This window comes from Leopardus geoffroyi, chromosome B4 (genome assembly GCF_018350155.1).
Source record: "Leopardus geoffroyi isolate Oge1 chromosome B4, O.geoffroyi_Oge1_pat1.0, whole genome shotgun sequence".
NCBI classification, from domain to species: domain Eukaryota; kingdom Metazoa; phylum Chordata; class Mammalia; order Carnivora; family Felidae; genus Leopardus; species Leopardus geoffroyi.
Window position 1 is genome coordinate 75,011,429 of NC_059341.1, and position 17,115 is coordinate 75,028,543.

General features: G+C 39.5%; 1 protein-coding gene and 1 long non-coding RNA gene across 3 annotated transcripts in view; one reads left to right on the top strand and one right to left on the bottom strand.

Annotated features, from left to right (window-relative positions):
- Positions 1-16,653, bottom strand: part of RPAP3 (RNA polymerase II associated protein 3) — a 43,564-nt gene extending 26,911 nt beyond the window's left edge. The window contains exons 1-5 of the mRNA XM_045465650.1: positions 16,541-16,653; positions 13,716-13,899; positions 12,570-12,710; positions 8,688-8,810; positions 7,744-7,871 (exon numbers count right to left, since the gene is read on the bottom strand). Coding sequence (XP_045321606.1) covers positions 7,744-7,871; positions 8,688-8,810; positions 12,570-12,710; positions 13,716-13,868 — 545 coding nt within the window. The 5' untranslated portion in view covers positions 13,869-13,899; positions 16,541-16,653. The remainder of the gene's footprint in view (positions 1-7,743; positions 7,872-8,687; positions 8,811-12,569; positions 12,711-13,715; positions 13,900-16,540) is intronic.
- Positions 16,654-16,677: 24 nt separating this feature from the next.
- Positions 16,678-17,115, top strand: part of LOC123591385 — a 36,884-nt gene continuing 36,446 nt past the window's right edge. Inside the window, exon 1 of one of the 2 annotated variants that reach the window (XR_006709292.1) lies at positions 16,678-16,914. This is a non-coding gene — a long non-coding RNA (uncharacterized LOC123591385). The remainder of the gene's footprint in view (positions 16,915-17,115) is intronic. The other variant, XR_006709290.1, reaches the window with a different exon arrangement.

Consider the following 17,115-nt stretch of genomic DNA (forward strand, 5'->3'; position numbering starts at 1 on the left):
AAAAGGGTGGTAGGGAGGGAGACAGGGGGGGAAAGAGGGAGAAGAAAAGGAAAGAGTGAAAGAAAGGAGGCAACCAACAATCCAGCACCAGGAAAATGGATACAGGGAGGAAGCCCTGGTGGTGAAGAAAGATAAGAGAGAGGAGAGCGCACCGGGAAACGTACGGGGAGAACACTTCCCCAAAGCCACTGGTTTGGAAAACAAGGGACTAATTTTCTAGTTTCTGCAACCAGCAGGGCTCAAAGCCAGAAGTTTTAGAGGTCATAGGGCAGGGCTGGGATAGAGCCCTGAAGGGCACTGCCCTACTCCTGGAGGGCAGGCAGGCAAACAACCCTGGGGCAGACAGTACAGTGATCTGAGGATCCCCTAAAATTGTTCCCTCTTCTTGGAGCACATCTATGAGAGGTGGCTTTCAAAAAGGGGCCTCTCCAGGGATGAAAGAACCATTTCCATCCCCCCACACCTCTCAGCGTAGGCACAGAGACACTGACTGAGGGCAGCTAACCCAGACACTGGCTATTTAACCTGCTTTGCTCCAAATCCCATGACCCTGAGCTACAGCGATTGCCCTTCTTGGTCAAAACTGCATCCATCCCAGCACAGTGAGACCCTCCTCCAGAAGACCAGCGAGGGTCCCCACCAGACCGGGTCCCTAAAGTCTGGAGTTTTAAAAGTCAGCAGCCTTGGCTACAACAGAGCCCAAAGTGCACTGCACTGTTCCAGGCAGGCAACATGGAAAGAGCATGAAACCAGCAATCTGAAAACCACTGGGGATGCACAAGGGAAAATTATTTGCTCTTCTGGAATGCTTCCCCGAGAGCACAGAGACCCCTCTCCGAGGACAAAGGAGCTGGCTGACACCAGTTCCCTCCCCTACCACCCAGCATAAACCAACTTCAGTAAACAACACGGTGCCAACACTGGCTGCCCTACCTGCTCACACCAAGTCACACCCACCTGTGCTCCACTGGCACTGCTTTTCTCAGGCAAGAGTGCCTAAGTCGCAGAGCAGTGGGCCCCTTCCTCAGAAAGCCAGCAGAAACCTCTGCATGCACCACATCTACTGGCCATAGAGTTCTGCAAAGCTTTCGTTCTAGTGGAAGTAGACTTAGGTCTCATTTAATAAGTGGACCAAAGCACACCTAGTTAAAACTCCCCATACTCTGGCTAATGCAAACACTGCCCACTGCAGGCAAGGAGAGCCTCTGCAGATGACTGACCTGAAAGACAGAGCAGCCAAAACCCAGCAGCAGAGTGCATGCAGCACACACCAGAGACACTTCCCGAAGCTCCAGGCCTTGGACACTTATATGACCTCTTCTTCACAAAGCCATGACTCTCAGGAGCAGGAAACATAACAGGCTTTTCTAACACAGAGAAGAAGACAGAGACTCAGACAAAATGCCAACATGGAGGAATTCATCCCAAAAGAAAGAACAAGAAAAGATCCTGAACAGAGATCTAATGGAAAAAAAGCATAAGTAATATGCCTGATGGAAAATTTAAAGCAACACTTAAAAGGATACTTGGTGGTCTTGAGAAAAGCATGAAAGACATCAGGGACAGCCGTACCACAGAGACAAAAGAGCTAAAAAACAGTCAGAAATGAGAAATGCAAGAACTGAGATTTGAAACAGACTGCATGTAATGACCACAACGATGGAAGCAGCAGAGGAACAAATAAGTGATACAGAAGATAGAATAATGGAAAATAATAAAGCTGAACAAAAGAGAAGAATTATGGATCACGAGAATACTAGGGAACTCAGTGATTCCATCAAATGTAGTAATATTTGTATCATAGAAGTCCCAGAAAGAAAGACAGAAAAGGGTGCAGAAGGTTTATTTGAGGAAATAATAATTGAAAACTTCCCTAATCTGGGAAAGGAAATAAACATCCAAATCCAGGAGGCACAGAGAACTCCAATCAAAATCAACAGAAGCAGGCCAACACCAGACATATTGTAATTAAACTTGCAAAATACTGTGATAAAAAAAAAAAAAAAAATCCTAAAAGCAGCAAGACAAAAGAAGTCCCTAACTTACAAAGGAAGACCCATAAGGCCAAGCTGCAGATCTCTCCACAAAAACTTGGCAAGCGAGAAGGGAGTAGCATGATACATTCAACACACTAAATGGGAAAAATATGCAGCCAAGAATACTCTATCCAGCAAGGCTGTCATTCAGAATAGGAGAGATAAAGAGTTTCCCAGACAAACAAAAACTAAAGGAGTTCGTGACCACTAAACCGGCCCCGCAAGAAATATTAAGGGGGACTCTTTGAGTGGGAAAAGACCAAAAGCAACAAAGACTAGAAACGGATAGAGAAAATCTCCAGAAACAACAATAAAATAACACTAAATTCATATCTATCAAGAATTACTCTAAATGTAAGTGGACCAAATGCTCCAATCAAAAGACGGTGTCAGGATGGATAAAAAAAATAAGACCCATGTATATGCTCTCTATAAGAGACTCAGCTGCAGACTGAAAATGAGGGGATGGAAAACCATCTATCATGCAAATGGAAGTCAAAAGAAAGCCAGAGTAGCAATATCAGACAAACTAGATTTTGCTTATTTTTTTTAAGTTTATTTATTCAAAAGAGAAAGTGCACGCATGTGTGCAACCGGGCAAGGGACAGAGACAGAGAGGATTCCCAGGATCCCAAGCAGGCTTTGTGTAGCCAGAACTCACAAACCATGAGATCATAACCTGAGCCCAAATCAAGAATTGGGACACTTAACTGACTGAGCCACACAGGCGCCCCCAGACAAACTAGATTTTAAACCAAAGACAAGAGAGGAAGAAGGGCACCATATCATAATTAGGGGACTATCCAACAAGATGATCTTAACAATTATAAATATTTATGCCCCCATATGAGAGCACCAGATATGTAAAACAATTAATATCAAATCTAAAGAAACTCACTGATAATAATACAATAACAGTAGGGGACTTTAACACCCCACTTACAGCAATGGAAAGATTAAGCAGAAAACCAGTAAGGAAACAATAGCTTTGAATGACACACTGGACCAGACAGACTTAACAAGTATATTCAGAATATTTCATTGCAAAGCAGAATACACATCATTTTCAAATGCACATGAGACATTCTCCAGAAGAGATCACATACCAGGTCACAAATAAGGCCTCAACAAGCACAAAAAGAGAGACATCATACCATGCATATTCTCTGACCACAATGCTATGAAACTTGAAGTCGACCACAAGAAAAAATTTGGAAAGACCACAAATACATGGAGTTAAACAACATGCTACTAAAGAATGAATGGATCAACCAGGAAATCAGAGAAGAAATAAAAGAATACATGGAAATAAATGAAAATGAAAACACAACGGTCCAAAACCTTTGGGATGGAGCAAAAGCAGTCATAAGAGGGAAGTATATAGCAATACAGGCCTATCTCAAGAAACAAGAAAAAACTCAAATAAACAACCAACCTTACACCTAAAGGAACAAGAAAAAGAACAAATGAAGCCCAAAGCCAGCAGAAAAAGGGAAATAATAAAGATTACAGCAGAAATAAAGGATACAGAAATTAAAAAACCACCAGAACAGGTCAATGAAACCACAAGCTGATTCTGTGAAAAACTTAGTAAAACTGATAAACTCCTAGCCAGACTTATCAAACAGAAAAGAGAAAGAACCAAAATAAATGAAATCACAAATGAGAGAGGAGAAATAACTAACACCACAGAAATGCAAACAATTATAAGAAAAAAACTATGAAAAATTATATGCCAACAAACTGAAAGACTGGAAGAAATTGAAAAATGTCTGGAAACATATAAACTACCAAAACTGAAACAGGAAGAAATAGAAAACTTGAACACACCAATAACCAGCAAAGAATCAGTAATCAAAAATCTCCCATAAACAAAAGTTCAGGGCCAGATCAACTTCCCAGGGGAATTCTACCAAACACTGAAAGAAGAATTAATACCTATTATTCTCAAACTATTGCAAAAAAATAAAAATGGAATGAAAACTTCCAAATTCACTTCATGAGGCCAGCATTCCCAATTCCAAAACCAGACAAAGACTCTGCTAAAAAAGAGAACTAAGCTCCAATATCCCTCATGAACATGGATGCAAAAATTCTCAACAGAATACTAGCAAATCAAATCCAACAATACATTAAAAAAATCATTCACCACGATCGAGTAGGATTTACTCCTGGGCTGCAAAGATGGTTGCAAATCAATTAACGTGATACACCACATTAATACAAGAAAGCAAAAGAACCATATGATCCTTTCAATAAATGCAGAAAAAGCATTTGACAAAGTACAACATCCATCCATGATGAAAAAATCCTCAAAAAAGCAGGGATAGAGGGAACATATCTCTACATCACAAAGGACATATACAGAAAACCCACAGCTAATACTATCCTCAATGGGGAAAACTGAGAGCTTGTCCTCTTCCAGTCAGGAACAAGTCAGGGATGTCCACTCTTACCACTGTCATTTAACACAGCACTGGAAGCCCTAGCCTCAGCAATCGGACAACAAAAAGAAATAAAAGCCATCCAAATTGGCAGAGATCAAACTTTCATTATTTGTAGATAACATGATACTCCATACAGAAAACCCAAAAGATTCCACCAAAAAATTGCTAGAACTGATATACAATTCAGTAAAGTCGCAGGATACACAATCAACATAGAGAAATCTGTTGCATGTCTATACACCAATAATGAAGCAGCAGAAAAGAGTAATGAAGGAATCCTTTTTACATCTGCACCAAAAATCGTAAGATACCTAGAAATAAACCTAACCAAAGATGTAAAAGATCTGTACTCTGAAAACTATAAAACATTGATGAAAGAAATTGAAGACAACACAAAGTGGAAAAACATTCAATGCTCCTGGATTAGAAGAGCAAATACTGTTAAAATGTCTATACTACCCAAAGCAATCTACACATTTAATGCAATCCCTATCAAAATACTACCGGCATTTTTCACACAGCTAGAACAAACAAGACTAGTATTTATATGGAACCAGAAAAGACCCCAAATAACCAAAGCAATCTTGAAAAAGAAAGCAACACTGAAGGCATCAGAATTCCAGACTTCAAGTTATATTACAAAGCTGTGGTCATCAAGACAGTATGGTACTGGCACAAAAACAGACACATAGATAACCCAGAAATGGACCCACAAATATATGGCCAACTAATCTTTGACAAAGCAGGAAAGAATATCCAATGGAAAAAAGACAGCCTCTTCTGGGCACCTGGGTGGCTCAGTTGGTTAAGCATCTGACTTCGGCTCAAGTCATGATCTCATGTATTGTGGGTTCGAGCCCCAACTGTGCTCCATGCTGACAGCTCAGAGCCTGGAGTCTGCTTCGGATTCTGTGTCCCCTCTCTCTCCCATGCTCATACTCCCAAGCTGACCCTCTGTCTCTCTCCCATGTCTCAAAAATAAATAAACATTAAAAAAAAAATTTTTTTTTAAGCCTCTTTAACAAATGGTGTTGGGAAAACTGGATAGCAACATGCGGAATGAAACTGGACTACTTTCTTACACTATACACAAAAATAAATAAATTCAAAACGGATGAAAGACCTACATGTGAGACAGGAAACCATTAAAATTCTAGAAGAGAACACAGGTAGCAACCTCTCTGACCTAAACCATAACAACTTCTTACTACACATGTCTCCTGAGGCAAGAGAAGCAAAAGCAAAAATGAACTACTGGGACTTCATCAATATAAAAAGTTTCTGGGGGCACCTAGGTAGCTCAGTTAGTTAAGCATCTGGCTATTGATTTTGGCTCAGGTCGTGATCTGATGGTCATGGGATTGAGCCCTGTGATGAGCTCTGCACTGATAGGGTGGAGTCTGCTTGGGATTCTCTCTCTCCTTCTCTCTCTGCCCCTCCTCCACTTGTGCTTTCTCTCAAAATAAATATATAAACATTTAAAAAAATAGCTTCTTCACAGCAAAGGAAATAATCAATAAAACTAAAAGGCAATCTTCAGAACGGGAGAAGATATCTGTAAATGACATATCTGATAAAGGTTTAGTTACCAAAATCTATACAGAACTGATCAAACTTAACACCCAACACAACAAATAATCCAGTGAAGAAGTGGGCAAAAGACATGCATAGTCATTTCTCCAAAGACGTACAGACGGCTAACAGACACATGAAAAGATGCTCAACATCACTCATCATCAGGTAAATACAAATCAAAACTGCAATGAGATATCACCTCACACCTGTCAGAATGGCTACAATTAACAATGCAGGAAACAACAGATGTTGGTAAGGATGTGGAGAACAGGGAACCGTTTTACCCTGCTGATGGAAAGGCAAACTGTACAGCCACTGTGGAAAACAGATGGAGGTTCTTCAAACAGTTAAAAAGAGGACTACCCTAAATTCCAGCAATTGCACTACTAGAAACTTACCCAAAGGATTAAAAAATACTAAATACATGCATCCTGATGTTTATATCAACATTATCAATAGCCAAATTATGGAAAGAGCCCAAATGTCCATCAACTGATAAATGGATAAAGAAGATATGGTATCTATACACAACGGAATATTACGTAGTCATCAAAAACAATGAAAGCTTGCCATTTGCGTTAACACAGATGGAGCCAGAGAGTATTATGCTAAATGAAATAAATCAGTCAGAGAAAGACAAATACCATATAATTTCACTCATATGTGGAATTTAGAAAACAAATCAAATGAACTGGGGTGGGAGAGAGAGAGACAAAGCAAGAAACAGACTCTTAACTTTCGTGAACAAACTGAGGGTTGCTGGACGGGAGATGGGTTAGGCTGGGGTGGGGGGATACGTTAAGCAGATGATGGATATTAAGGAGTGCACTTGTAATGAGCATCAGGTGTTGTATGTAAGTGATGAATCACTACATTCTATACCTGAAACTAACATTACACTGTATGTTAACTGGAATTTCAATAAAAACTTGGAAGAAAAAAAAAAAAAAATGAAGACCCCATCCCCACTTTCAAGGGAAGATGACAATTATCTTTTTTATGATGTATGGTTCCCAAATGCTACTCTGCATGCAAATGCCAAAATTTGGGACAAGTTTTTACCACTTTATGTTGAAAATCTGGAAAAGAAAGGCCATGTGGGAAATTTTTATAAAGCCAAATTGATTTCATTTAAAAGACTGCTCTAAGATTATGTCCTTAATACTGCCAAATGCTCTTTTGTTCAAGAAATTATAATGAAAGCAAATGATTGTAGGTTTGTTTTACTATGCTTAGTAATGAGAATAAAAAGTCAGTAACACTATTAAAAAAAAAAAGAAGAAATATGTGTCTAGAGTTTCTCTACAACTTTTCTTTTTTTTTTTAATTTTTTTTTTTCAACGTTTATTTATTTTTGGGACAGAGAGAGACAGAGCATGAACGGGGGAGGGGCAGAGAGACAGGGAGACACAGAATCGGAAACAGGCTCCAGGCTCTGAGCCATCAGCCCAGAGCCCGACGCGGGGCTCGAACTCACGGACCGCGAGATCGTGACCTGGCTGAAGTCGGACGCTTAACCGACTGCGCCACCCAGGCGCCCCACTCTACAACTTTTCAAGGCTTAGTAACTCATGCCTTTTTATCTCTGAATATTATGTCATTGCCTGGGTGTATGAAAGATTCTTTTCTTAAATCAGTGTCGATACACACATAAAATATTCACAAACATTATGGAAATGCCTTACTTTTTCAACCTAAAGTATGCTGACGCTCTGTTTGTTGGCAACACAGGATTATACGGATCAGCATCCATGCCTTTGGTGTAGCATTCAATTGCTTCATCATATTTTCCTTGTTTGAAGTATTTATTGCCCTGAAAAAGCATATGAGTCAGATACATACTGGCACAGAATTCCAGAGACATTTGCTTTCAATATTATGCATAGCTTTCTAACTCATTAGCTCTATAATCAAGGTTAACTGTAAAGAAAAGAGAATTAAGCAAAACGGTCTTTCAACAAATGCTGATAATTCACTATATCGTCATTGTATGGGCACAATCCAAAAGCCCTGGTAGAAAAATGAGTAACACACCTAGCACTATATATTTTTACTGACAATAACCCACAGAAATGTAACAAAAGAAAGGCATCAAGATGAAGTTTAATATGAAAAGAGTTCCATCTTTTTGAAAAAAGCATTATTAGTTTTATAACAAGGCTCTTCCAAAGAGGGATGTTTAACATTCCAAAAAGTAACCAAAGATGGCCTGTGATATGGAGGAGTGGAATTTAATACTCATGTCATGCTGATTTTAAGTTACTTTTGTCTACTACAAAAAATCCTAAAACGACTCTCTGTACAGTCCATGCACTTTACATATAATAATTCCCTTAATATTCATAATAATCCATTGAAATTTACTAATAATATTAATCTGATATTTACAGTTAAGAAAACTGAGGTACAAGCAATTTAAAGAACTTGTCACAGGATCTGAACCCATGTAATCTGGTTTCAGAGCATACATTCCTAATCAATAAGCTCTACTGTTTCTTGATATGGGTACAGCCAATAAAAACTTAAAATTTGAATACCCCCCAAACTATGTTGAAGAAATACTGGGAGCCATGTGATTTTCTACATATCCTGCTTACATGAAGGAAACTAATGCTAACCTAAACAATACCTTTTCTTTTAGAGTAAGAGCCTTTTGTGAATCTACATGAATCCCATCTTCTTCTGACTCTGATTCTTGAGACACAGAATCATGGGTACTCTCTTCTTTATCAAGCTCATCAAGGATGCTGTCCTGAAATTGTAAGTAGGAAAACTTAGTGTTCATAACTACATGACCATTAAAATAAAGAAGACATTTAAAAAAACAAAACAAAACAAAACAAAAAAAAGGACACTCAATAGAAGTTAGGTTGTTATCACCTAAAGACCTAAAGGTCTAAGGTTGGTTTCAACCCAAATAACCCTTCATGGTTAGGATTATATCCAGAGAAAAATGTACCCTTAGAAAACGAAGATCCAAACCACTTAAAGAATCTACCTTTGGGGCGCCTGGGTGGCGCAGTCGGTTAAGCGTCCGACTTCAGCCAGGTCACGATCTCGCGGTCTGTGAGTTTGAGCCCCGCGTCGGGCTCTGGGCTGGTGGCTCAGAGCCTGGAGCCTGTTTCTGATTCTGTGTCTCCCTCTCTCTCTGCCCCTCCCCCGTTCATGCTCTGTCTCTCTCTGTCCCAAAAATAAAAATAAACGTTGAAAAAAAAAACATATAAAAAAAAATTTTTTTAAATAAAAATAAAAAAAAGAATCTACCTTTGAACACATAAAGTAAGCTAAGTCAATAGGGTCCACAAAACACCACTAAGTCACAAACTATTAGTAGTGAGGTATTAGCTTGACATAACCAAAGTTTGCAAATAACCCCAAATTAATATAATAAACAGCCAACAGCCAAGAGAGTGTTTTTTACTAAAACCCTTTTTCCTTCCTTAATCTTAAAACATTAAAAACTGCTTGTAGAACACAGTAACTCCTAATCGTCAAAAAAACCTATGAGGTAAGTATAGTTACCCATTTTTCACTGCAAGGAACTGAAATACAGAAGTTTGTTAACTCAACATCACTCAGCTAATAAGTGGTCAAGTCAGGATTTGAACCCAGGCAAATCTGACTCCTCTGTCAGCGGCTGTTATACTGTTTCTCGGCGAATTCCAAAAATATAGCAGACTATCAAAGAAAATATGTATTATACTAGTCCCGCAATTCCCAATCTCTTTGGGATCACACTTTCATGGTAATAAATCATCTCATAAACCCCATCAATATATTTTAAATATATCATATATGATAAAAGAATGGTTTTTACAAAGAGATTTTAAACTAGTAAGCGTTAAAGAGTTCGCTAAAGCTCATTTAAATATTTTTTAATGTTTTTATTTATTTTGGGGAGACAGAGGCAGAGTGTGAGTGGGGGAGGGCAGAAAGAGAGAGGGAGAATCCAAAGCAGGCTCCAGCCTCTGAGCTGTCAGCGCAGAGCCCGACGCAGGGCTCCAACTCATGAATGGTGAGATCATGACCTGAGCCGAAGTCAGATGCTTAACCCACTAAGCCACCCAAGCACCCCCACTAAAGCTCATTTAAACAAAAACTTCAATTATGTAAACAAAATCGTTTTTGCATTTAACAAACAGCATACTATTTTATGTAAAAAAAAAAAAGTATTGACAAATTAAAAAATAAAATCTATGCTTAGTTACACTGAATGAACATTAAGAGTTAGACTGAAGCTTAGCTGTGTGTTACTACCAACATTAATGAGACAAGATTATCCATTCCTGCTATGTTTATATGTGTATAACACCACCAGCAGCAGGACACTAAAGCAGGATGCTCAGATCTGAACTAGAGCGGATGGTAAGTAAACACCTATTATCTTGCACAGATACACTAAAATGACATCAAGCAATGCAGTACATCATGACAGCATTGACCACACAAAGCAGGAGTTCAATCAGTATCTGTTGAATGAACAAATGTTTGTGTAGAAAGCACCTCTCTAGGTAATGATCTGAGATGATGTCTTTCAAGAAAAAGCATTATAAGATACCACCTTATGAAAAGGAAAAGGCTACATAATGAGGGGTAAGGTCACAAAAAATGCAAAGTGGACTATATAATACTCAGCAGAGTAAAAGTCATGTTCAGAAAGTATCATTTCCCACAGTAATAAATCCAAGACCTAAAACCATACTTCTCTTACATCAGGACAATACTGAAACAGATAGCAAACTATTTAATTAATAGTGCCAGCTCCATCTTGAGTCAATTAGCCTTGGTTTCATTAAGAAAAATACAACTAATTTGGAAAACCACTAAGCAGTATCTTCTAAAACTAAATGTGTATATAAAGTATGACCTGGCAAATTCCCCCCGGGTGCTTATATCCATCAAAAGACACATACAAGAATGTTCATAACAGGTTCATAATAGCAACCCAAATGTATGTCAACAGAAGAATGGATACACAAATTGTGATATACTCTCACAATGGAATTCTGATCAGCAATGAAAAAAACAAATTACTGCTACTGACAATACGGATCAATGTCAGATAATGCTAGCAACCGAAGCTAAACAAAAAGAGTGTATACTATATGATACATTTATATGAAATTCCATAACCGGCAAAACTCATCTAAAATATTAGAGATCACAACAGCAGCTACCTTTGGGGGGCAATCAACTGAAAAGGGAGGTTTCTGAGATGCTGGAAATGTCTTATATCTTGATGTGGATGGTGGTTTCTCAAGTATATATATGAGCAAAAATTCAGGTTTTTGCACTTTACTGTATGTATAACCTCAAATAAAAATGTTAAACAGTAAAGTGCAAATAAAATAACAAACACAAAAATCACAAGAGTGGTTATCTATGGAAGCAGAGGGGGAGAAAAGAAGATGGGGTAGGAAAGGAGCACACTGGTAGCTTCAACAGGACTGAAAAATTCTCTGTAAGTTACATGGTGGGCTTACATATTCATTTTATTATTATGCTTTAGACCATATATCTTCACTTACTCTTTTGTATAAATCGACTATTACATTAACACTTTCAGAGAGACTAAAAAGGAATATATATTTCAGATCAATCAAACCAAGTCAACCCTTAAGGTGGGTGAGAGTCTAGAATAAGGCTGACCAACAGATTGCCTTTCACAGGCTGACCTAATGATGGCTGCTTGAAGCACTACGCAGAGGGTTCGGAGGCAGAGTACTGGTGGTAATTTTCCAGTTACACCATGTGTTACGTGTGGGAGATGGGAGGCAAACAGATTTACCCTCATCTAGAAGGGTGAAGCCCATCCTCTGGGGATCAAGATAGGCCTACTTTTATTGTCCCATAGCCACAGCCCCAAGACTAGACACTAAGACATTCCCTTTCAGCCAGTATTAGGTCCTTCGGTCTATAAAAACATACAGCAGAGTCCTTCTTTTCTGGGAGTTATTACTATCTTAGAATTCTGGCTGTCTAGGGGTTAGAGACAGCGGGGAGGAGGGATGTGGGTGCAAGTATTAACGGACAGCACAAGAGAGATCTTTGTGGCGATGCAATATTTTTGAGTTCTAAATGCCATGGTGGTTACCCAAGTGTTCATGGGATAAAATGGCACAGAACTATACATACATTATACCACATTGATTTCCTGGTTTTGATACTGCACTGTAGTTAAGGAAGATATAACCACTGGGGTAAACTGGAAGAAGAGTACACTGGACCTCTACATATTATTTTTGCAAAAAGAGAAAAAAGATAGAAAAAAATAGGAAAAAAAGAAAAGAACACTGGCTGTTTTAGCCACTATACACTGAAAGAGGGCTGCAGGAGAAAAAAATAATGTAGCAAATTGAAGAGCACTATGAATGAATTTGTATCCACATAAAACAATCCAAATGACAAAAACAGGCATAAGAACTTTATTTTTCATTTAACCCATGACTCTTAGCTAACTCTAAGATAATTTTATTCAAATACTAAGAAGCACAAGAGTAGATTAACTTACCACATCAAGTTTTGCCCATGCTTCATAATCATAAGATTTTATCCTGTTTTTTGTGTTTTCATCTTTGGTTTTTTTAGAAGACTCTTTAGGTTTGCCTTTCTTCTTTTTCCTAAAATTCCCATTTCGAATAGGAGGTAAATTCTAGGGACAGGGGAAAAAAACACACACAATGTTTTAAGCCCTGCTATATTAATTACATTTTTGTGTAACTAAAAATGTTTAAAATTCTCACTAAATTATACCTTCAAGTAGAAAGTACTTTTTATTTTTTATGTAAAAACATCAATTTACCATCTTCACTTATAATAATTCATGCCTGAAATGTTAAATTCATTCTCTGACAAATGTTGAACATTGTTTAGTCACAAGAAAAGTTAGTATCTAGAAAGTTTCATTATACATTTAATTTGCAATCCTAAATGCACACTTCCAAACCTGCCTGATCTTCAGCCTTACTATAATGAATTAACAGTAGTACAACAGCAAACTGAACTGCCTCTACATCATTAGTACAAAAAAGCTATCCATATTTAAATGCATACTCTTAAGAAAAACGTTTGGTTGTACCATCTACATTTTACGCTAATAGTGTATGTTAACATATCATGAAATATATAATTAGATATGATCTGTATAATATATATACACACTAAATATTGTATGATGTTACTCATTTACCTTAAGAATTATCACATGGCCTTCCTTTCAAGAACTATTCGCTAAGTCTTAAAATGTCTTCATGTAGTTAATATAAATAATTACAAAGACTTTAAAAAGCAGAATTTTTCAGAATGCCAACAGGCAGCAAATCACTTCAAATTCAGTATTTTCACAAAACATTTTAAAAAGTTGTGCATTGGGGCACCTAGGTGCCTCAGTCAGTTCAGCATCAGACTTCGGCTCAGGTCATGATCTCATGCTTCATGGATTCAAGCCTCGTGTCAGGCTCTGTGCTGACAGCTCAGAGCCTGGAGCCTGCTTCGGATTCTGTGTCTCCCGCTCTATCTGTCCCTCCTCTGCTTGTGCTCCGTCTCTCTCTCTCTCTCTCAAGAATAAACAAACATTAAAAAAATTTTTTTAATGGTTCTACTTCTCTTTAAACTAGTTATGCTAGAGGCTAAAGTAGGATTTAATTAAGAAATTTACCTCTTCAGGAACACCATTCTGTCTTCTTAGTTCCATATCCTTCTGCTTAATATCCTTTTCCCAGTTTTCTAAATCTCTCATAAAGTCTTGTAATTCTTCTGCATTTTGTTTCACTTGTAGTTGTAATTCAATTGCTTTATTTGTTGAAGTCATTATGGCCTGCAGAGTTTTGACCAACCAATCTCTGACAAGAATTAAACAAAAATATTTGGTTTATTTTTTTGAAGCTTAGCTAATTATTTTTTACCACTTCATAAATGGTCAAAAAACATAGAGGAGAGCCTAAAGTGATGCTGAAGAAAGAAAACATCAGTATATTATTTTTTAGATGAATCAATGTTTGCTGAATGAACAAATGAAAAACAGGCAAGTCTGGGAGTTGCTGCAATCAATGTAAATGAAAGGCAATGAGGAAATCACTGAAATTAGCAAGTAGCCCATGGTAGCAGACTGTTTGCCCATCTCTAGCTTATAAATTAATCCTAATTATCTCCTTTACTCCTTTTCAAAATTTATTGAACTTCTGCTATGTGACAGGCCCTGTAAAAACAAGACAAGGTCTTACGTCTAGTGGAGAAGGAAGCAAAATAATCAAGTACTGAGCAACAAAATATTAGGCTAGGCAGGGTTTCTTAACCTTAGGGCTATCAATATTTTGGGACAGATTATTCTTTGTGGTAGGAGATCTGTCCTACGCATTGTAAGATGGTTGGCAACATCTCTGGCCTCTTCCAACTAGTAGCGGTATTCCCCCTCCCCTCCAGACTGTGACAAAGTGCTCCAGACATTGTTAAATGTCACCTGGGAGGCATAATTAACTCCTGGTTGAGAGCAACTGTGCTAAATAGAGGTACACAGAGATGCTGTGGGACTGACACCAAAGGACAGGCATAAATCAGATGGTGGGTAGGGTGGTGGGTTCAAGGAAAGAGTCCCCAAAGTTGCTGTAACTAGCTAAGCTTCAAATAGGCCAGCCAAGTGATTAACCATGGAGAAGTGGGCAAGCAGACTGAAGGACTAAGAGAATGATGAGAGAGAAGGCCAAGGTGGCTATGGGACAGGTCTTGAAATGCCATGCCATGAGGTCTGAAAGCTATGTGAAAAGCATTATAGTGGGAAAATAAAAGATACTTGATGACTGATTCATATAAGGAGTGGGGGAGCAGAGGACTTAACCAGTGTCTTAGATTTCTGGCTTGGGAGCCTGGTTAAATGAGTAGTGCCATTTTGAGTCTGGATCACAATTTTAAAAGGAAAAAAAGGGGGCACCTGGCTGGCTCAGTTGGTGGAGCATGTGACTCTTGATTTTGGGGTTATGAGTTCAAGCCCCACATTGGGTGTAGAGATTACTTAAAAAATTTTTCTTTAGACCTTTAAAAAAAAAGAAAGAAAGAAAAGGAAAAAGTTTCAGGATTGGAGGACAAGAGGAAAGGCAAATATCTCAGTTTGAGATATGCTGAACTGGGTGCTTATGGAAGATCAGGATATAACCAGTAGGTAGTTATAGGTAGTCACACAGGGCTAGAGATACAAATTTGAGTGTCGCTAGCATAAAGGTGGAAATTGCAATCATGGATTTGGACATGCTTAATCACTGTAACTACAGGTTTGGGTGGGGAAGGACTGGAACCTGGAAAACACTATCATTTGGGGAACAAGCAGAGGAAGAGATGCCAACACACATAGGAAAAACTAGGCAGCAACAACTAAAGAGTTGGTAGGAAAACTTGGGCGAGTAATTTCACCGAACAGAATTCTTAAGAGTTCAAGGTGAGAGAGGTTAGCAGTGCCAAATGACACAAAGATCATCTAAGAGTAATGAAAGTGCATTATATTTGGTCATGTAAAGATTAAGAATTTTATTGAGATTTAGAGAAAAAGTGGAAATAAAATGAGATGCTGAGTAAATGAGATTATATTGGGATTAGCGTGATTCTGTAACAATCTAAAATTGCTCAGGAGTATAGTCTGGCGAAGAGAAACAAGATAAGATCTAGGAAAAAGGGTGAGTGATGGGACAAAGTTCCCAAAAAGGTGGGAGGGAACTCAAAGCTTAAGAGGAGTGGGGAAGTAGAAAGGGAGAGAGAGAAATTAGAAAAATTAGTTTTCTAACGGTTGCAAATGCAGATAGGTCTTCTGACCCCTAGCCTGGCCCTAGAACCTAAACTAAGTTTAAGATTCTTTTCAGGCAGTGCCCATGTTTGATCACATATGTAGATCTCATTTAAAAAAACAAAATAAAGCGAAACCAGTATAGTGCTTTGCTGGGGGCTCAAAAATAGGAATAAAGCCGCAGCAAGCCACTGTGATGCTGCAAAGCGTCGAAACCCTTTTCCATTTCATTCATCACCTCTGCTGCTCCCGCAGGCGCAATGGCTCCCAACGGTACCTGCGACGAGGCTCGAGTCGGAGCAAGCACCCAGAAACTTCTAGCGCGGGACGTATCGCTTTCACACTCAATATCCGAGCGAACACTGCACACCGACGCCGACAGGGGGCGTGCCCCACCGCAGTTCTCTCGGGAGAGTGGATCTGTGGTCCGACCACCGCAAACCCGCCCAGTACCCCGGGCAGCCGGGATGGAGGGACGGTCAGCAGAGCAGGCCGTCCAGACCCGGGCGCGCGGAGCAATCCCCTTCCGGAACGCTCACCCGGGACGCCGCTACCCTGGACACCGCCGCGCCCTCGCCGCCCACCCTCACGCCCTCACGCCCTCACGCCCTCCGCCTCACCCGGGACCCACGGCCGCGCGCCCCCTTCGAGCCACGCGACCCCAAAAGCCCCGTCGGCTGCCAAAGCCGGCGATAACGACAAGGCCGGCTCACCTCACTAGGCCGTTACTGCCCGCAAGGCCGGCATCCCAGGCTCGCAGCAACTCACGCCGAGCCCCGCCTTCCTGAGCTTTCCCACAAGACCCCGCGTGCCGTCGCCCCGCCCCCTGGCGTCCGGGCGGAGCATGCGCAGAAGGTCAGATACAGTGCGCGGTTCTTAGAGAATTAACAGGTGCGTTAAAGCCGAATCTGACGCCTTGCCTGCTTCCAATATAACTAAACTTCACGGGAGATAACCCCCAATCTGCAATCATCCTGACTTGTTCTGATTGTCAAAATAATAACTCCTTGACTATTTCCTTGGACTCCCCTCAAGATAATTTCATCCTGAATATTTGCCCTGTGGGTGTCTATAGGTCACGACCTTTGTAAGTACGATAATCATCTGAGAAAGTTACTGTTTCTCTATCTGAACAGACTGTGTAATCTTGTAACTCTGACGAATGTGCAAGGTTGTTTTGTTTTGCTTCCTGTAAGTACTTGTATTTATTTGACAAACCGATTCTTCAGTCTGCCTCTCTTCACCTTTGCGAGTAAACTCTGCTTTTCTAAGTGTATCTGACTCTGAG